This window comes from Hyperoodon ampullatus (assembly GCF_949752795.1).
Source record: "Hyperoodon ampullatus genome assembly, chromosome: 7".
Taxonomy (NCBI): Eukaryota; Metazoa; Chordata; class Mammalia; order Artiodactyla; family Ziphiidae; genus Hyperoodon; species Hyperoodon ampullatus.
The window spans coordinates 89,044,390-89,063,542 of NC_136920.1; the positions used below are offsets into that span (position 1 = coordinate 89,044,390).

General features: G+C 56.1%; 1 protein-coding gene across 3 annotated transcripts in view; it reads left to right on the plus strand.

Moving 5' to 3' along the window:
- KIRREL3 (kirre like nephrin family adhesion molecule 3) overlaps nt 1-19,153 on the plus strand; it is a gene marked incomplete at both ends in the record, with an annotated part of 550,267 nt that overhangs the window by 500,119 nt on the left and 30,995 nt on the right. For all 3 annotated transcript variants that reach the window (XM_079708871.1, XM_079708873.1, XM_079708872.1), the window contains 2 exons: nt 9,081-9,238; nt 17,928-18,078. In XM_079708871.1, the coding sequence (XP_079564997.1) occupies nt 9,081-9,238; nt 17,928-18,078 (309 nt within the window). The remainder of the gene's footprint in view (nt 1-9,080; nt 9,239-17,927; nt 18,079-19,153) is intronic.

Genomic DNA, 19,153 nt, shown 5'->3' on the forward strand with positions numbered 1-19,153 from the left:
TAAAGTGTTTTCCCACACTGCATCTCACTTGATCCTGGGAGCTACACAGCAAATCGGGTTTTATTATATTTTCTGTTCTACAAATGAGGAAACTGAGGCACAGAGAGGCTAAGAAAGTTGGCCATGGCCACAAGCTAGTAAGTGTAGGGCTCAGCATGTGAACCCAAGCTGCCTGACTTTCGAGTTAGCCAAGGAAAGGGAAAGTGACAATTGGGGAAGAGTGACATATTCCAGGAGTTGCAGGTGATACTTATCCATAAGAACAAATTAGAAGTGATGGAAAATGAAGCAGAAGGGATTGGCAAGAGCCAGGAAGTTCAGACTTTATCCAGATGGCAGTGGGGGACCAGGTTTTAAACAGAGGACGGCTCGAAATTCAACAAATGGTGAGTGAATGAATGCCTGAGTGGACGGGTGAATATCAAAACTTTGCAAAGATCACTCTGGAACAGTGTGGAGGGTAGAGCAGAGGGTGTTATGTATTGTAACCCAAGTAAGAAATGATGAGGGCCTGAGACAGGAAGACTGTTGGGGATGGAAAGGGAGAGACAAATCTGAGAGATATTTCAAAGAATTAACCAGGATGGTTCGTAATGCTGGATGCAGGAGAGTGGAATTCAGAAAGATGTGCAGATTTCTAGCTTCGGTAATTAAATGGTGGTGCCATTCCCCCAAATAGGAGTTATGCCTATTTGGGATATATCAGAGTGCAGTTGTTGGCTGAGTCCACAGGACAGCCATGTGCTTCTCCACGGAGAGTGCACAGAAGGACATATGCAGGCCTGAGAATCCCTGGGGAAGCCCACCAGTTACGGGTGGGAAGAAGACAGAAAGTAGCATCCAGAGAGGGTGGGAGAAAACCAAAAGAGAATCCTAGAGGCCAATTTAGGATTTCTCTATTCCCCCACTTGGTCTTTTTTTTCCTTAGTACTTACTACCAACCAACATTGTATTATGTATTTACCCGTTTATTGTCTGTCTCTCCCACTGGAATATAAACTCCACCAAGGCAGGAGTTTTGCGTCCCCGCTGCTTTGAGCAGGGCCTGGCACATAGTAGATACTCAATATGGATTTTCTGAATACATGTCTAGTGAGCTGGGCCTGAGAAGTCAACCCTTAAAAGCAGGCACATCCCAGTCGTGTCTTTACAGACTGCGGTTCTGCACTTTGGCCATTAGGTGGCGCATCAAAGTGAGAGAGGAAGCTGGAGGCTGGGATCGTTCGGGGCCCAGAACCTGACAACAGGGCAGAATGACAAAAGTGAGCAAAGCGTGGACCTGAACGGCAGAAATCATTCCTCCTCTCCCTTAGCAGACATCTCTCTCCAGCACAAACTGCAAGTCAGGCCCGTGCGTCATCGAGCCGTCGGAAATCAGGTTGGGGGATGGGAGTGCGGGGTCTGAATGCATAGGGATAAAGAGTCAGGACTGGGGCAGGAGGGTTGACGGGACGGGCTGTGAGGCACAGCCCCAGCTTCACGGGAAGCTCTGGGTGCTGCTCTGATGCTGGCAGAACATATCACAGGGGCAAACATACCTGGGTCTCAATCCCAGCCCTACCCCTTACCTGCTGTGTTATCTAGCTAAGTAATATGCCCTCCCTGAGCCCCAGTTTCCTAGTCTATAAAATGGAGGTCCTAAGAGCACCCGTTTCGAGGAAAACTGAGAATGAAACAAGAGGGCCCTTGGCCCAGTGCCGTCCACATAAACAAAACTAAATGTCATTCTTAAAAATTGGACCTGATAGGGCTTCCCTGGTGGCTCAGTAGTTGAGAGTCCGCCTGCCGATGCAAGGGACACGGGTTCGTGCCCCAGTCCGGGAAGATCCCACATGCCGCGCAGCGGCTGGGCCCGTGAGCCATGGCCGCTGAGCCTGTGCATCCGGAGCCTGTGCTCCACAACGGGAGAGGCCACAACAGTGAGAGGCCCGCGTACCGCAAAAAAAAAAAAAAAAAAAAATTGGCCTGATAATCAATATTTGTCTAGCCCTTTACAAAGCTTCCTCCTCATTCTTCATATTATAAAGGTAATCCTCAAAACAGCCTGCAGGTATCTTTATCGCCCCACTTCCCAGACAAGAGGGCAAACATTGTCAGATTATATATGTCACCCGCACGTCATACAGCTTGTAAAGGGATGGACTCAAGCCAGGTTCAGCTCAGCAAACATACGTGGGATAACCCTGGAGCGGCAGGTGTTCTGCCAGGTGACAAGGACCAGGACGGATGAGGTTGCAGTCTAGGGAAAGACAAACACACTCGGATCATTTCCATAGAAGAGGTGAGATATTGAGACAGGAGGATGCCCAGGATGCTATGGGATCATAGACAAAAGCCACTTGGTCCAACTGGGAGATCCAGAAAGACCTCATGGACTGAGCAACCCCTTAGCAATATCTGGAATGCTGGGTAAGAATGATCCAGGAGAAGAAGGACCCCAGCATCCCAAGTTAAAGAACTGCCCAAGCAAAAGAACCTGTTATTTTATTTTTTATTTTTTCGATGCATTGGGTCTTCGTTGCTGCATGCGGGCTTTTTCTCTAGTAGTGGCGAGCAGGGGCTACTCCTCTCTGAGGTGTAAGGGCTTCTCATTGCGGTGGCTTCTCTTCTTGCAGAGCACAGGCTCTAGGTGCACGGGCTTCAGTAGTTGTGGTGCTCAGGCTCACTAGTTGTGGCTCGCAGGCTCTAGAGCGTGGGCTCAGTAGTTGTGGTGCACGGGCTTAGTTGCTCCATAGCACGTGGGATCTTCCCACACCAGAGCTCGAACCCGTGTCCCCTGCATTGGCAGGCGGATTCTTAACCACTGCGCCACCAGGGAAGTCCCAAAGGAACCTGTAATGAAACACATTCATACTGGGGTCCACCTCTGAATCTAGTGTCTAGTGAGCAGGACACTACCTCCAGGAAGTCATGGAGGGAAAGGCACCAACCAAGGCACAGAGGTCCCCACACGTGTTCTCACTGTCCAGTGAGCCTTTTTTTCAAAGCACTTATCGGTCTGTAATCATCCTAGGAGCCCTCCAGAGCAGTGTTCCTCAGACTTTAACGTACATACCAGTTATCTGGGTCGTTTTTAAGCGCAGATCCAGATTCAGGAGCTCTTGAGGTGAAGCACAAGTGCCTGCGTTTCTAACAAGCTCCCGGGTGACGTGGAGGCTGCAGCTCCATCCTGGGCACACGCTTTGAGTAACAAAGTTCACCCTACCAGCTCAAGAGGGCAGGCTGGGTCTGGCTTTACTCAACCACTATGGGCTCAGATTGGGGCATGAAAGAGGCTGAAAGAAAGACATGGAAACATCAATTTCAGGAGGGAAGGAAGGAACGCTGGCCGTGCACCCGGGACACTGGGAGGAAGGAAGGTTCTGGAGTGTGGGAGGTGCTGGTTAGGATGAGCTCGGAGGCCCCTGGGGGTCCTCCCTCCCCTCCAGTCAGCTCCCCCACTCCCAGCACAAACTCAGTCCGCTCCCCACCCCCTCCTGACTCCCTGGGGCCTGGGGCTGAACACTGACCCCTAAAAGCAGAGAAAAGCACCATGGAAGGCACACCTCGTCTTCCCTCCAAGCCAGAAGCCCTCCAAGCTGCCACCCTGCTTGCAGCAGACCTCTCCCTAGCCTATGATCCAGACAAATCAGACGGGGGTCCCTCCTCAACCGAGGGGTCTGGTGCTACCAAGAAAACAAGCCGAGAACCCCACCACCCCAAGCCCTCCCGCCTGGGCTCCTCCTTTCCAGAAACGGCAGGAAGCAACCACTCCCCAACGTCCCACCATAGGGAATTCCTGTCCCTGCGAGGGGTGGGAGGCACCTCCTCTTTGCCCGCCACCCCAACTCTACCCACCGCCATACACACACAGCATAAAAACCGCTGACCTCGGAAGCAAACGCCCATGCCAGACCCCGCACCCAGGGGTCTTTCATTTATTCATTCAACAAAGATTTACTGAGCACCTACTGTGTGCCAGGCACTGATCTAGTGACCAAGAGAGACAAGGTCTTTCTTTGCTGTCAGGGAGCCTCCTTTCCGTAAGGGGAGATACAAATGAACCCGGTGATAAAGAAGCAAGGGGGCTGGTGTGATAGAGAGACGTGAGGGGCTGTTACACAGGGTGGCCAGGCCTCGCAGAGGACGTGGCATTTAAGCTGCACCATCACTGACAAGGAGAAGCCAGCAAGACAAAGACACAGAAAAGAACATTCCAGATGCAAAGGCCCTGGGGCGGGGTGTGGTGAGGTCTGAATGGCTGAGTGGAAGGAAGCCGGGTCCCAGAGGCAGGCCAGGACCAGGGGTGCAGGTGCTTACAGACAACAGAGAGGATTTCAAGTTACGTTCCAGGGACAGTGCAGAGGCCCCAGAGAGCTTGGAGCAGAGCGGTGACCCAACCAGCCTGTGTCTGAACAGCCCACTTGTGGAGAAGGCGCTGCACATGAGTCGAACAGGACCCGGGCCTGCCCTCCAGAGAGCTTAGCGTCTACGAGGTGCGCCCGGTACTGATGGGGGCGGGGGGATGGCCCGCTGACCGCCCCACCTCTGCTCCTGGCAACATAAGCTCCGTGTCCGGGCTGCTGGCCTCTGCTGGCAGATGTGTCCCATCCCCCATCTCTGGGGACCAGCCATCTGGGCTGACAGAGCATCTGGGGAACCCTGGAAGCCCAGCAGGCTGGAGGGGGCCACTTAGGTGACCAACTGGACTTTGGAGGAAACCCCATAGTGCTGCCCATGGCCTGGCACCGAGAGAATTTTCCCAGCCTGTTTGGGCAAGGTTGACCAACCCCGGCAAACCAAGACCAAGGAGTCAAATGAGCTGGGCACAGAGACAGTGAGCAGTTCCAGAAAGAGGCGGAAGCCCTCTGAACCCAGCTCCACTCTGCGGTCTGTCCAGCCGAAGTCCTGCAGGAAGGACAGTCAGATGGTCACCCCTAGCATATGCTCTAGTGCAGGAGGCCTTCTGATCATAGGAGCACGTCTTAGAGATAGCTGTGGGGCTGGGGATCGGTCCCATACAACTTTTAGCCACAGAATCTCTTGTTGCTGGAAAATGGTATAAAGAACCCTAGTACATAAAACAGATGAAAGCTTTACTGTCCCGGTGGAGCCAGGCTGCACTTCCCCATCCTCTCTCACCCTCGCTCCCTGTGACTCTGGGCAGCCACCGTGCTCTCTGGCCTCATACACCACCCCTGTGCCTCCCTGCCCGCCTCTCCACTGAAGCCCGCTTGCTCTGGGCAGCAGAGCTGGGAGAAAGTCCTCAGGGGCTCCCTCCCACACAGGGAGCGCAGGTCCTCCACACTGTACACCCACGCACGTGGCACTGTCTACACGGCTGATGGCCAGAGGCAGGCAGAGCAAGGAGGAAGGCCCCCAGCCGCCTGCCCAAAGCCCGGATGACAGGAGGGTAAATGGCAAAGAGCCAGGCACCCCCCCACTGTCGAACCCTAATTCGCATGATGTGCCCCTTTCAAAAGCAGCGCCCCAGAGCCAGCCCCTGTCCCAGGGAGGGTGCGACCCCCGGGCTGCCTTCCAGCTCCTGGCACCCGCTCTGCCCGGGCTCCATCAAGTCCTCCCAGGTCTCAGTCACCTAACAGCTAATGTACTTTTCCTGACCAACAACAAGCTCAACACCAAAACCGTCAACTATTTTTATCTCCGGATTAATCACAAAAGGCTAACGCTTCCACCTTCCCTGTGATTAAAAATTAGGAGACCAAGCTCTATAGTGGTTCAGGATAATAACCAATCCTGGGAGGGGGATGGATGAATCATGCATCTCCAGGCTCGGGCTGCTCGAGACTTTCTCCCCTCCTGGCCCCCCAGCTCCGGGCCCGGGTCTGAATGGAGAGGTAATGAGTCACCCCCCTCCTGGCAGGACCACAGCTGCCAGGAGCGACTGTTGATTTCTATTCAGCCTGCGGGCCCCAAACCTCCCCCTCCTCCCCCTCCCCCCCTCCCACCCTCCCCCACCCCAGCCCCCATCCACACCCTCCTACCCCATCTGGTGGGCACGGAGGCGAATGCCGATCCATAATGCATGGTTACGTGAACAACCGGCGTGATAAGCACTTGTTTGGGAAGATGTAATGAGGGCCCATTGGGGGGTGGGGGGTGCGCGCGCGCGCACGTGCGCCTAAGCGTCACACAGCACAGTCCCGCTCCCCACTCCCCTCCTCTACCCCGACATTCCAAACACAGCACTAGAGAAGCGGGAAGGAAGGGCCTGCCCCTCGCTGCATTTGCTTTTTGGAAAGGCCCCTTCTGTCTCCGAGCCGTGATCACAGACGGTTACACAGAGCAAAGGCCCAGAGACACTGTGTTCTCAAACCTGGTCACCCAGCAGAATCCCCTGCGAGTATTTTTTTTTTTTTTTTTTTTTTTTTTTGGTACGCGGGCCTCTCACTGTTGTGGCCTCTCCCGCTGCGGAGCACAGGCTCCGGATGCGCAGGCTCAGCGGTCATGGCTCACGGGCCCAGCCGCTCCGCGGCATGTGGGATCTTCGCGGACCAGGACATGAACCCGTGTCCCCTGCATCGGCAGGCGGACTCTCAACCACTGCGCCACCAGGGAAGCCCATCTCTGCGAGCTTTAAAATGCCCTGATGCTCTGGTCTACCCCCTGAAATGGGGATTCAGCTGGTCAGGGTGTGGCCTGGCGATGGGACGTTCAAAACCTCCCCCAGAATATTGTAAACTACAGCGAGAACCCCCGTCTCGGGCCCAACAAATGTCAGTGCTGGGGGAACGTCCCAGATCCCCTGTTGTACTTTCACACTTTATATCTGAGGAAATAAAACTGGGCAAGGGACTGCCTTCCCGCTTCGGCCTCTGATTTAGAGCACTTCCACAATCTCGCCCCCTTGGCTCAGCAGTTGGGGAGGCCACAGAGACAGGATGGCCAGGTGTTGATTCTGTTCCGGAAGCTTCGGATGGTTCTTTCCAGTCTCCCTGGCCCTTGGCAAGCTCAGCCTGAGCACATCCATCGAACAGCTCACAGGCAGAAAGCCGCCACCACGGAGGGAGGGGGCAGGAGCCCAGCCCAGCGCCCCCTGCTGGAAGGGCCGGCCCAAAGCAAGGAGATAAAATCCCCTCCCCAGCACTGTAAAGCCCTCATTAGCCTCCCTGTGGCTCCCTGGCTGCATAGCACCATGGAGGCCTCTGGCACTAATGAGGGGGTAAAGGGAGGGCAGGGTAGGGGGCTGTCTTTACTGTCCGGCCCACACTCACCATCTGCCTGCACCCAGGTCCCCCTAGGAGGCTGGGCAGGGTTGAAAGAGGCCGACTTCTTCCCTGGGCCAGGATCGCGGTGGAGTCCTGGGGCTGATGAGAGCAACTTGGAAGCCGGGAGGGTTTTTTTTCCCTTAGGAAATAGAAACTTGGGGGATGGCACTCGCCGGGGCTGTAGTTCTGAGCCAGGCGTCCTGGAGGCCAGAAAGGGCGGGGGCAGAGCCGCTAGCTGGAGGCATGTGCTTCAAGTACTTACCTGGCCTCAGGGTCTCCTGGAGTTTCCTGAGGAGCCTGGCAGGTGCAGGGGCAGGGATGGGCCCTGGGGAGCTCAGGGAAGCCAGCAGGTTGCTGGGGGTGCCCTGGGTGGGGGGGGCTGGAAGGCAGAACTGCTGGGTCTGGACATGCCTCCACTGCCTGGAGAGGCTGCCTTCCTGCCCACGGGCCCAGAAGGTCACACAGGGCCTGGCTGGAAGGATGGACTTTCTCTGGCTACTGGGCAAAGAAGGCCCTTTGTGTGAGGACCCCAACGGTCACCTAATGACCCCTTCACCCATTCACTGAGCAAACACACAGCTCAGCCCTCCTGACCAGCCCCTCCTTGGGGAAGAAAGCCAGGGATTCCTCAGGTGGTCTCCAAGGAGCCCTGCCCCTTCTGGTTTGTCCAGGGAGGAGAGGCAGGGAAAGCAGAGGCCTGAGACCCTCGTGCGTCCACAAGCACAAACCTCAGAAGAGGCTCTGTGACCTTAGGCCAGTCACTTAACTTCTCTGGGCCCCTTCTCCGAACAGTGGTCATCCATCATCATAACTGCCCATCCTGCATCCCATGGTGTCATGGGGGTCAAAGGCGTGACTGCACTGGAGTTAGCAAACGTGTATGGAGCTTCCACCAGGCACCAGGCCCTGTGCCGGGCGCTATGGGAGGCATCACTCTTGGCGGGGACCACGCTGCTATGAAATGGGGTGGAAGGACCAGGCAAGAGAGATTCATTCTGACTCTGGGATGAGGGAGAATAGAGTGCTAAGGAGATGCCCGGCCCTCAGAAACACTGTCTCAGCCTTGAAAGATTGCCTGTCACCTGCCCCCTGCAAGGGAAGCAGCCAGCCTGGTTCTCCAAGTGTCAGGGGACCTGCTTCCAGCCCTGGCTCTGCCACTCACGCACTGTGTGACCTTGAGCAAGTCACTCAGTCTTGCTGAGCCTCGGTTTCCAGATCTGTGTAATTGGGATAATAATGTTTACCTCGCAAGATGGTTGTGAGGATTAAAGCAGACGACAGATGTGACACTGCTTTGTTTTAAAAGAGGGAGAGAGAAGTTAAAAAGAATGATCTGGGCTTCCCTGGTGGCGCAGTGGTTGAGAGTCCGCCTGCTAATGCAGGGGACACGGGTTCGTGCCCCGGTCCGGGAAGATCCTACATGCCGCGGAGCGGCTGGGCCCGTGAGCCATGGCCGCTGAGCCTGCGCGTCCGGAGCCTGTGCTCCTCAATGGGAGAGGCCACAACAGTGAGAGGCCCGCGTACCGCAAAAAACAAAAAAAAAAGAATGATCTGATCCAGGCAGCCGTGCCGTGCTTCCCGATCTGCAAATCACAGCTAATGACGCCTGCCCCGTCCCCTCACGGGCTGCAGCGCGCCTGCGTGCGCACGCGCGCAGGATGAAATGATGACATGAGAGTCCTCTGCAAATAAACACGAGATGCCTGTGTCAGGATTACTGCTGTTGTTGCTGTTATTGTTACCCTACAAGGGGATTATACATTGTATTAAAGAATGATAATTACTGTTGGTCATCGGCTCCGTAAAGTCCACCCAGCCCTGCCCGAGGGGAGGGGCGCCCTCAGCCTGACCTCTCCCCTCCTCTCCCCGCAGTGCCACCTGACGACCCCGTCATCCTGGGGGGGCCTGTCATCAGCCTGCGGGCCGGGGACCCCCTCAACCTCACCTGCCATGCAGACAACGCCAAGCCTGCAGCCTCCATCATCTGGCTGAGGAAGGGAGAGGTGATCAATGGAGCCACCTACTCCAAGGTGAGGCGGGTGGAAGGAGGGGAGGGGCTGCAGGAGGGGCCGGCTCTCCCCACCTCTCTGCAGCTCTTGCTCTGCCTGTATGATTTTCTGTCGCCTTTTGTTCCTGGCTCGTTGTCTCTCTGTCTTTTTTCTCGCGCGCACTGTCACTTTTTCTCTCTTTTTCTCTCTCGTGCTCTGGCTCTATTTATCTAACCTTTTCTGTCTCTCCTCCGCTTTCTCTCTTTCCTGGGGTAATCGCTGAGCTTGGTCACCCTAAGAATAGAGTATGGTCAGAGGAGAGGACTCAGGGACAGAGGTGGCCAGGGCTGAGGGTTGCCAGATAAAATACAGGATGGCCAGTTAAACGTGAATCTCAGGTAAACAACAAATAACTTTTCAGTGTAAGTATGTCCCAAATATTACGTGGGCCATACTATGGGCCATATTTATACTAAAGATTATTCACTGTTCATCTGAAATTCAAATTTAACTGATGTCTGTATTTTTATTAGTCAATCTGCCCACCTTCCCAGAGCTGCAAGGTGAGGCTCTTTAGGTTCTTTCCTGTCCCAGGTGCCTGGCTTGGGGTGGGGGAGGGGTGCCGAATCCAGCCCATAATCCCTTACCAAGCCCTGCATCTGCTGTACCTACCGGCTGAGGTGCTTTTCTCTAATTCACACAAGGTGCCATGAGCTGGAAGGGCCCTGAACTGGCCCCTGTATTTGTCATGTTTTTATTTTCTATATTCATGATGCTTTGACATCTTGTAGTTGAGGAGGGACCGTCCCTCCTAGGGCTAGCTAATCCCTAGAGAGCAAACAGCTGGGAACAGGCCTCTAATATGCAAACCAAACCACCCTGGGTCCACAGCTTCACCCCCTCCTCTATCAGGCTCCTGCGGCCCCAGGCGCTCTCCCCCTACCCTAAGTCACTGCAGAGCTGGATACCAGGTAACCAGAGACGACCCCTATAGCCTAGAGCCGGCGGAAATTATTCTAACCCTCCAACCCTGGACCTGTTCAGCTGCTTACCCTGCCTCGTCCATTCTTTCCCACAAAAACCACAGTAAAGGCTCGCACCCGTGCTTTCCCCTGGCTCCCTCTGCCTCCTGACCGACCAGGTGCATCCCGGTGGGGCTAGTGCTGTACATGGAGTCGTGTGGCCCCTCCTCTACGGAGCTGAGTAACAAACTACCTTTTCTTTTTTCCTTTGTTGGCCGTGCCGTATGGCTTGTGGGATCTTAGTTCCCCAACCAGGGACTGAACCCACAACCTCGGCAGTGAAAGCCCGGAGTCCTAACCACTGGACCGCCAGGGAATTCCCCAAACTACCTTTTCAATGGCCACCTTCTCCTGATCTGTCGGCCTCACCAACCCTGAATAAAAACAAAATCCTGGGCACGTTTTAAAACAGCTCCCACCGAACTCCACTCCAGGAGGCTGTGAGTAGAGTTCCAGGCAGCGTTGACATACCACGGAGCCGTTAAAGACGAACGGGACCTTGGGGAGGGCCGGTCCGACTCCCTGACCTACAGACGAGGGAAGTGACGGCCCTTCTCACCCGATGACTGTCCTCACAACGGCGGGCCTGCTCCTCCTCTCCGTGCAGCCTCAGACACATGGGCAGCTGCTCAGAGACTGGATCAGGCTCTGAGGCGGGAGGCCCAGGCCTCCAGAACCGTGGCTCTCCTTTCCCCTTGGCCCACCTTGGCCCTCCTTGGCCTCAGAGAGCAGGAGGGGCACGGCCTGCTGCCCACTCCCAGTGCACCAACTTCCGGGGCCCGGAAAGATGAGCAGGGCCTCCACCATCCACAGAGGATACGAGATAGGGACGTCCCTCCTCTGAGGGAGTGTCCTTCCTGTCCAAAGCCAAAAACCCAGCCAAGGAGTCAGCTCCAAACCTGCAGATTGAGGCCTGGGCCCCTGGCCCCCACCCAGAGCTGTTGCCAGGCCCAGGACAAATGCCTTCCCTCGGGCACACATCCATCCAGGGGGAAGCTGCTTTACTGTGAGAGAAATCTCGCACTCACATCCGGAGCTGGAGCCACCCTGTTGTGTTAAGAAATACAAAAATATGACACAGGGATGGATCATCCAGATGAGGGTGAAGAAGGAAAGGGGTGTTCCTTCAGTCTGGGCATCTGTCCAGTCCCTCCCTGAAGCTGGACCAGCCTGGCCCCTGCCAAGATTTCTGCCCTCAGAGGACATGCCCCCATCTGGGGAAGAGAAAGGTCCGGGTCACCCTGCTGGACCTTGCCCCCAGCACGTTGGCCTCGTCCATGAGGGGAAGGTCCCTCCAAGAGCCCAGCCCCGTGCCCCTGCAGACAAGAGCAGGGAGGCCACGCTCCACCCTCTGCCCCACCCAACCCTGTCACCCTCCCACCGGCCTACGCCGGGAATGATAGTACCACCAGCCAGGGCCCTGGGATCCACCCCTACTGTGTAACTTCAGGAAAGTCACGCCCTGAGCCTCAGGCTCCTGTGTGTAAAACAAAGGGGCTGGATCAGACACTCTGTATTAGTCTGTTTGGGCTGCCATAATAAAATACTACAGACCAGTGGCTTAAACAGCAGACATGCATTTCTAACGGTTCTGGAGGCTGGAAGTCCAAGATCAAGGTGCCAGTGAGGTTGCTTTCCGGTGAGACCTCTCTTCCGGGCTTCCTATAGACAGCGGTCTTCTCACTGTGTCCTCACATGGCCTTTCCTCTGTGTGTTCAGAGACAGAGAGAGCGAGATCTCTGGTGTCTCTACCTCTTCTCATAAGGACTCCAGTCCTATTGGATTAGGGCCCCACCCTTATGACCTCATTTAACCTTAACTACCTCTTTAAAGGCCCTATGTCCAAATATGTGCCATTGGCGGTCAGAGCTTCACCATATGAATTCGGGGGGGGCACAATTTATATATAGCAGGGACCTGCCAGCTCTGACAAGCTGTAAACCTGTGACTTGGGGCACACGGCGAAGGCTGGATCTTCCAGCCGTACTCATATGGAGTCCACTCTGGGGGCTGTCAGAGCCCAGCCCTCTGCTGCCCCCTCTTTCCCCAGGACTGCAAGTGCCATTGACCTAGGAACTTCTGATGCCCCAAAGGCAGAGCAGCCCCAGACAGGCTATGCAAGAGAAGGGGCCGGGGGCATGAGCAGCTGAGAGAGAGACAGACAGAGAGGCAGGGAGAGAGGTTGAGAGGACACACAAGTACACAAAGTCAAGGAGGGTCCACCGTCTACAGAAAAAAATCCCACAGGGCAGCCCTAAAAGCCCTCATAGCTGAAGCCTCAGTATTTATCACATGGTGGGTGGTTAAGACCGTGGACCCAGGGGGCTGGGAAGCCTGAATCCAGGCTCTGCCTCCTTCTAGCTCTGTGACCACGGGCAAGCTCCCTAACCTTGCTGTGCCTGAGAGCCCCCACCTCTACAATGGGAGCAATGGCACCTGCCTCAAAGGACGGTCGTGAGGCTTGAATGAGCAGAGTGCCTGGCAGAGGGAAGCAAGGCTGTTAGGACCACTGCCTTCCCTCACTTGATCCGCAAGGTCCCCATGGTGCACCCTGCCATCCACATTTCCTGGGTGAGAGTGTCAGTGTCACAGTAGCGCAGGCCCCATGATCCTCCCAACTTGGTTCAAACCTGAGCCCCATCACATATTATGGTAACTTCAGCTCTCCGCCTCATCTTCCCCATCTGCAAAACGGGAGGATGAAAACTGCGGACCCCTGTTAGGATTGCTTTGAGACGTAGAAAGAATAATGCATTGAAAGCACTGGGTAAAGTGCCTGGCGTAGAGTCAGGGCTTTGTAAACATTCGCTGGTATTACTGGGTCCTTCCTCCCAGAGCCCCGTCTCGCTCACCCTGTTCTGCCTCCCCAGAGGTCACACAGCAGCCCAGGTTCCATGGGGTGTTCGTTTTGCTCCTCCACCGTGCGGCCAGCGGGGGAAGGATGGGCTGGTGGGACTGAGGATGGCATCACAGAGGATGGCTAGGTCCCTCACGCTGGGAGCATCCTCGGGAAGAGGATGCACCAGCACAGGCTGTGGTGCCTCTCCCTGAACCCACGGCCGCCAGAGCCCTCGTGGCCCGGGTGCTTGGGTGAGGGCCCGCAGCTCCCAGCAGGTGTCTGGCTGCAGAAGCAGGGGAGTGGATGGCAGGGCCTCTCTCCAAGTCCTCTCTTCCTGGACACCCAGCCTCAGGCCATCTTCTCTGGGCCTGGCACCAGAACGGAGGCCACCTGGCATTCATCTGGAAGGCAGACCAGGGGAGGCAAGACAGGTTGTGGAAGGGGAGAGGAGACAGTCTGGGCTGAGGCCAGAGAGAAATCTTCCCTGGGAGCCAGATCCCTGCTCCATCTGCTACTACCCCAGCAGCTGCCACATTGGGGGACGAGGCCTTGACCCTGATGCGCAGAACATGGGGAGGGTCGCTTGGCCTTAGGATGTACAGTTGTGTACATCTCTACCTTGAAGCCCCTTACCCTCCAGCCCTACCCCTCTGCTTCCTCCAGCTTCAGACTGCTGCCCGCCCAAGGGGCTATCCACCCACCCCCAGGACCAATGAGCCTCATTAGGTTCCACACTGGGCCCTCACTGAGGCCCAGCTCTGCAATCTCTCCCCACCAGTCACCCCAGTACCCACCGTCTCATCTGTCCAACTTAGGGGCCGAGAGTCTCTACTTGGTGTGCAGCTGCCACTCATCCTGGCCTTCTTTGTGAAGAGCATCCTTCCTGGCCCCAGGGAACAAAACTGGGGGTTGGTCCCTGAAGACACAGGGTCTGGGGCAAAAAGCACCGTGCAAATCTCCACCTTCCCTGACAGCCCTCATTCAAACCACATAACAGACACCAGTGGAGTCCCCAGGCAGCTATAAGAAGGGGAGGCAGAGAGATGATTAAAAAAACTTGAGGGACATGGCAGGTGGGCGAGGTGGGTGAGGAGGGAGAAGAGAGGAGGCCTCGTTGCCAGGCAATCAGTCCAGCTCAAGCCCTTTCCAGGCTGTTTGCATATCAATGAACACCCTATATTTAGCACCAGGTTTGGGCCACCCACCCACTGCATTCCCTCCAAACCTCCATTCTCCCTCAACTGTGGTCACCAGGCCTCCAAGCTCTTGGGGCTCAGCCTGGCTCTCCACTGCCAGGCTGAGGCTCCAGGGGCTTTGGAAAGAGCAGAGTGGTGGCAGCTGCCCGCACTGGATGACCTCACACAGGGTGCAGTCTGCCCCCGGCCAGCCCAGCTTCCCCATTACCGCTGCCAACCGAATGCCAAGTGCCTGCCCTCAGGGGTGGGACGGGGGGCTGGATGCACAGATAGGAAGCAGCACAGCACAGGCAGGGTCCAGAGATGAGCCCTAAGCCTCCCACAGACACTGGGACAGTCAGGAAGGCTCTTTGGAAGCAGTTAGTGGACCAGAGGCCGGTAGACACGCACACAGGCCCTGGCATGTTCACCCCTGTGCAGCTGAGGTATATAGGCCCTGCTCCTGGTCCATATCTGCACACACAGGTGGCACCCGCAGGAGAGGCCATCAGGGTCACACTAGTGCCCACCGAGCTGGAGGGAACGCCGCCCCAGGCCTTGGAGGTGGTGGCCGCAGAAACAGTGATTTACCACTAATAACCCACTTACCCTCCTGAAGTTGAGTGCGTGCTTATGAAGGTTTCTCAAGCAGAAGGTGGTGGCCTGGAGGTGTGTCTCCAGAGCCAAGTTCAGGGGAGGGAAGGGGCAGGGAGGACGGGGAAGTGACAAGAATCAGCAAACGAGAGAGTGTCCACCTGGCCTGGACCTGGAGGCCACAAAGTCCCAGGGTTTCATTTGCATGTGAGAATAGTGGAGGTTTACAAGAGAGGAATGATGGAAAAGAAAAGAGAAAGAGAGGAGAGGTGAGGAGACGTGGAAGGAGCGAACGGGGGAAGGAGAAAAACCAGGGTGAGAAGACCAAGGCCCCCCTCTTCGCCCTGCGCCCGGCTCCCTCCCCAGGAACGCGCTGTGGCCTGGCCTTAACCCCCCACCCCGAGCTGCGGGCCTCCCCCGGGGAGCGGGCGCTGAGCTCTCTCCCCCGGTTTAATGAACACATCTCCCCTTCTCTAATTAGGTGGAACAAACAACTTGAACCAGAATTTTTATTTCCCAGAAAAGCACACGCCCGGACACAGTAAATATGTCATTAATCATCATTCTGGGCCAGGAGCGCCCTGGGTGCGGGGAGCGGGCAGCAGTCAGGGGCCTCATTAGGAGCTCGGCCCCCGGCTCCCCTCCCGCCGGCCCTGCACCCCTCAAGCAGATCAATCTGAGGGGCCCTGGCAGAGTAAAATTTATGTAAATGCCCCTTGTTAGCACCACGGAAAAGTAAAGAAAAAGAGAGGGGGAGGAACACTACGATCTCCCTCCCTCCTCAACCCCAGCCCCGAGGTCTGCTTTTCATCCGGGAAATTGTTCTGATTATCGCTTGGCTATTTATAGACGCGGGTGGTCAGCAGAGCCGGAGCCAGCAGGTTACGATGGTGCGGCCGCAGCTCCCTGCTCCGGCTGGGCGGGGCTACACCGCCCGCGAGCCGAGCCCTACCGCCGGGGGCCGGCCTCCAGGTTAGGGCCCTGGCCCTGAGGCTGAGCTCAAGACCCTCACCCCACCGGCTCCTGGGACTGACCGTATCACCCTCCCCCAGCCCCTCTCCGAGATCCCTCTGCCCAGGGCTGAGACCAGCACCCCGCGTCCCAGGAGAGAATATGGACGGAAGCTGGCCTGCGCCCAGGCCGTTCTAAAGCAGAGGAGAGACAGGCCGGGACTACTGCCCCGCTCTGCGGATCTCTCCCGCGTCTGAGTCTGGCTTTGTCTACAGCAGGACGCGCTGTTCTGGACGGAAGCTCGCGTCCTGTTCTCCTAATGTTGGAGGGTACTGAACTGAGGACCTAGAGGCAGGGTCCAGCCGCCTGCATGACACTGCTAAACTCGGAAGCTACTTAATCATCTAACTGTTCCCACCTTTAAGTGGGGATCACACCACCCGGCTTCCGGGTCCTCAGGAAGCTGCAGTGGGAGGGTCATGGGCTCAGGGCTCACCATTCTCAAGTGCAAATCCCAGCCCTGCCCAGCAAGTTCCTGACTCACTTTGAGCTCAGTTTTCTCTTCCGTTATTTAGGAGACAAGGCTCCCTTCCTTCCAGGGTCCTGTGAGGATTAGAGAGGATGGCATGGTTATTTTCAGGGAGGTTTTGAGGAAGTAGAGTCTGTCCATCTATTCCTTGGCTCCAATCATGGCAAAGTAAGACTGCATCCGGCACCCCCTGCTTCAGGATCACGTTCCTTCCTGGGGTGTACTGAGCAAGTCCAGTCTCCCCACCTCGTCCCCTGAAGTGACCCTCCTGCACACGGCACCTCCCCTGTATGCACCCACCTTCGTGGGCCACCAGGAAGCTCAGGGTGCAGGGCAGTAAACGGATGGGGAAGTAGCTGGAAGGGGGCTCAGAGGAGGGAGGGGGTTGCGGCAATGATGGGGAACAGCAGCTGTGGGGAATGACCTCATGGTCACGGGGAAGACAGGGGACCTTTAGGCTTGCGTTAGTTTCTAGGGCCGCTGTAACCAAGTACCACAACTTGGTTCTTCAAACAACCAAAATGTGTTGTCTCACATTTGTAGAGGCGAAAAATCAAGGTGTGGGCAGGGCTGTGCTTCCTCCAAAGGCCCCAGAGGGAGAATCTTCTTGCCTCTTCCAGTTCCTGGGGGCTCCTGGCTTTCCTTGGCTTGTGGCAGCATCATTCCAATCTCTGCCTCCTTCTTCCCATGGCCCCCTTCCTTGTTTCTCCCTCTGTCTTCTCCTCTTCTTACAAGGACACCAGTCACTCGATTTAGGGCCCACTCTACATCCAGGATGATCGTGTCTCAAGATCCTTAATGAATTACTAGTTACTTAACTAAGTTGTGAAGGCCCTATTTCCAAATAAGGTGACAGCCTGAGGTTCTGGGTGAACATGAATTGGGGAGATACTATTCAACCCACTCCAGGACCCTCTTACTTATATCATCACCAACTTGAAGTGAGTTTGATCAAGCTCCATAGCCTCTCTTGATCACACCTGTTTTCTCACCTGTCAAATGAAAGATGATGGCATCTGTCCCGCCTGTGGCTTGGTCCGAGCTCTAATGAGGTCAGGAAGTGAAACGATTGAAAAGTTGAAAGGGTTTGTACAGGTAAAGTAATGAAATGGTCAGTGTGCGTTGATTCTGCCTACATCCCTCCCAGCCCCACCCTTACCCCCACCCCCCAAACTGCACCTCCTTCTACAGCCTGCGTCATCCCCAGGGGCCACAGCACCTGCACGTAGCCCCCATCTCAGAGCTTCCTGCAGACCCAGAGATACCCCCAGACCAGAGGCAGAATAGTTACAAGTTCAGTTCTACATAGAACCTGGTTTCCGTCAGGCCCGGCCTGGTTTCTTTTATGTGTCAGGGTGGGCAAGTCCAGGCACATTTTCACACAGGGTGGAAAACGTTCCAGTTCCTTTTTCCAGCCGAAGCCCAGCGCTCATCTGGGCCAGGGAGCCAAGGGTAACCCCTGGCTCTGCATGGAGACGGGCTCCCCTGGGTGTGTTGAGCTGACCCACCTCCATCCACAGGGCTCCCTCCTCCTCTCCAAGACTGGCACGTGTCCTCCCAGACCCACCCAGGCCGTCCCAGCTGAGTGACAAGTGACAAAGGCCTTCTCTCCCCGCTGCAGACCCTGCTTCGCGACGGCAAGCGTGAGAGCATCGTGAGTACCCTCTTCATTTCCCCCGGCGATGTGGAGAACGGGCAGAGCATCGTGTGCCGGGCCACCAACAAAGCCATCCCCGGAGGGAAGGAGACCTCGGTCACCATCGACATCCAGCGTGAGTACTGACCCAGCCGAGGATAGGGACCACCCGGCACCCCCTGCCCAGAGCACAGGTCGGGGGAGGTAGCCAGGCCAGAGCCACACCCTTGCAGGAGGGCTGGAGACAGGACCTGGGTCAGTCAACGCCGGGGACTAGCGGATTTGTATGGGCACGCAAAGGACCATCTTGTCCTTCTTACTGTCAGAGATGAGGGTGACTATCTTCTTAAAAACATCACTGGGGACTTTGCTGGTGGTCCAGTGATTAAGACTCTGTGCTTCCACTGCAGGGGGCACGGGATCGATCGATCCCTGGTCAGGGAACTAAGATTCCGCCTGCCACGCAGTACGGCCAAAAAACAAAGAAACAAACAAACAAACAAAAGAAAACATCACCGATGAGGGTCCCTTACAAACGACAAGTTGAAGCCCCATTTCCATACCTGTATAAGGTAGAACTTCCACACCGACAAATAGGGTGGTCAGCCGTGGCAGTGCCGGCCCAGCCAGGCGGCCTCACCCCCTCCCTTGGAGGGGAAGCCAGAGCAGAGGTGCTGGGAGCAGAAGGGGCACCCAGGGCTCCAGAGTGGAGGCACGGCACCAGGCCCTGTCCTGGAAGGGTCGGTCAGAGAGAGAAGAGGAAGAGGAAGAGGAATCATCACTCAGTCTGCTTGTACTTTGCCCGTATTATCTCATGTAATCTTTTTATTTATTTATTTATTTTGGCTGCGTTGGGTCTTCATTGCCGCGCACCGGCTTTCTCTAGTTGCAGCGAGCAGGGGCTACTCTTCGTTGTGGTGCGCGGGCTTCTCATTGCGGTGACTTCACTTGTTGCAGAGCACAGGCTCTAGGTGCGTGGGCTTCAGTAGTTGTGGCTCGTGGGCTCAGTAGTTGTGGCTCACAGGCTCTAGAGCGCAGGCTCAGTAGTTGTGCCGCACGGACTTGGTTGCTCCACGGCATGTGGGATCTTCCCGGACCAGGGTATGACTGCGGTCCCTACCTGGGAAACCGAGGGCCCCCAGGCCGCACGGGTCTCTGAGGTGGGCAGCCAGCTCTCCAGAGCCCACGCTGGGAACTCTTCCTGTTGACGT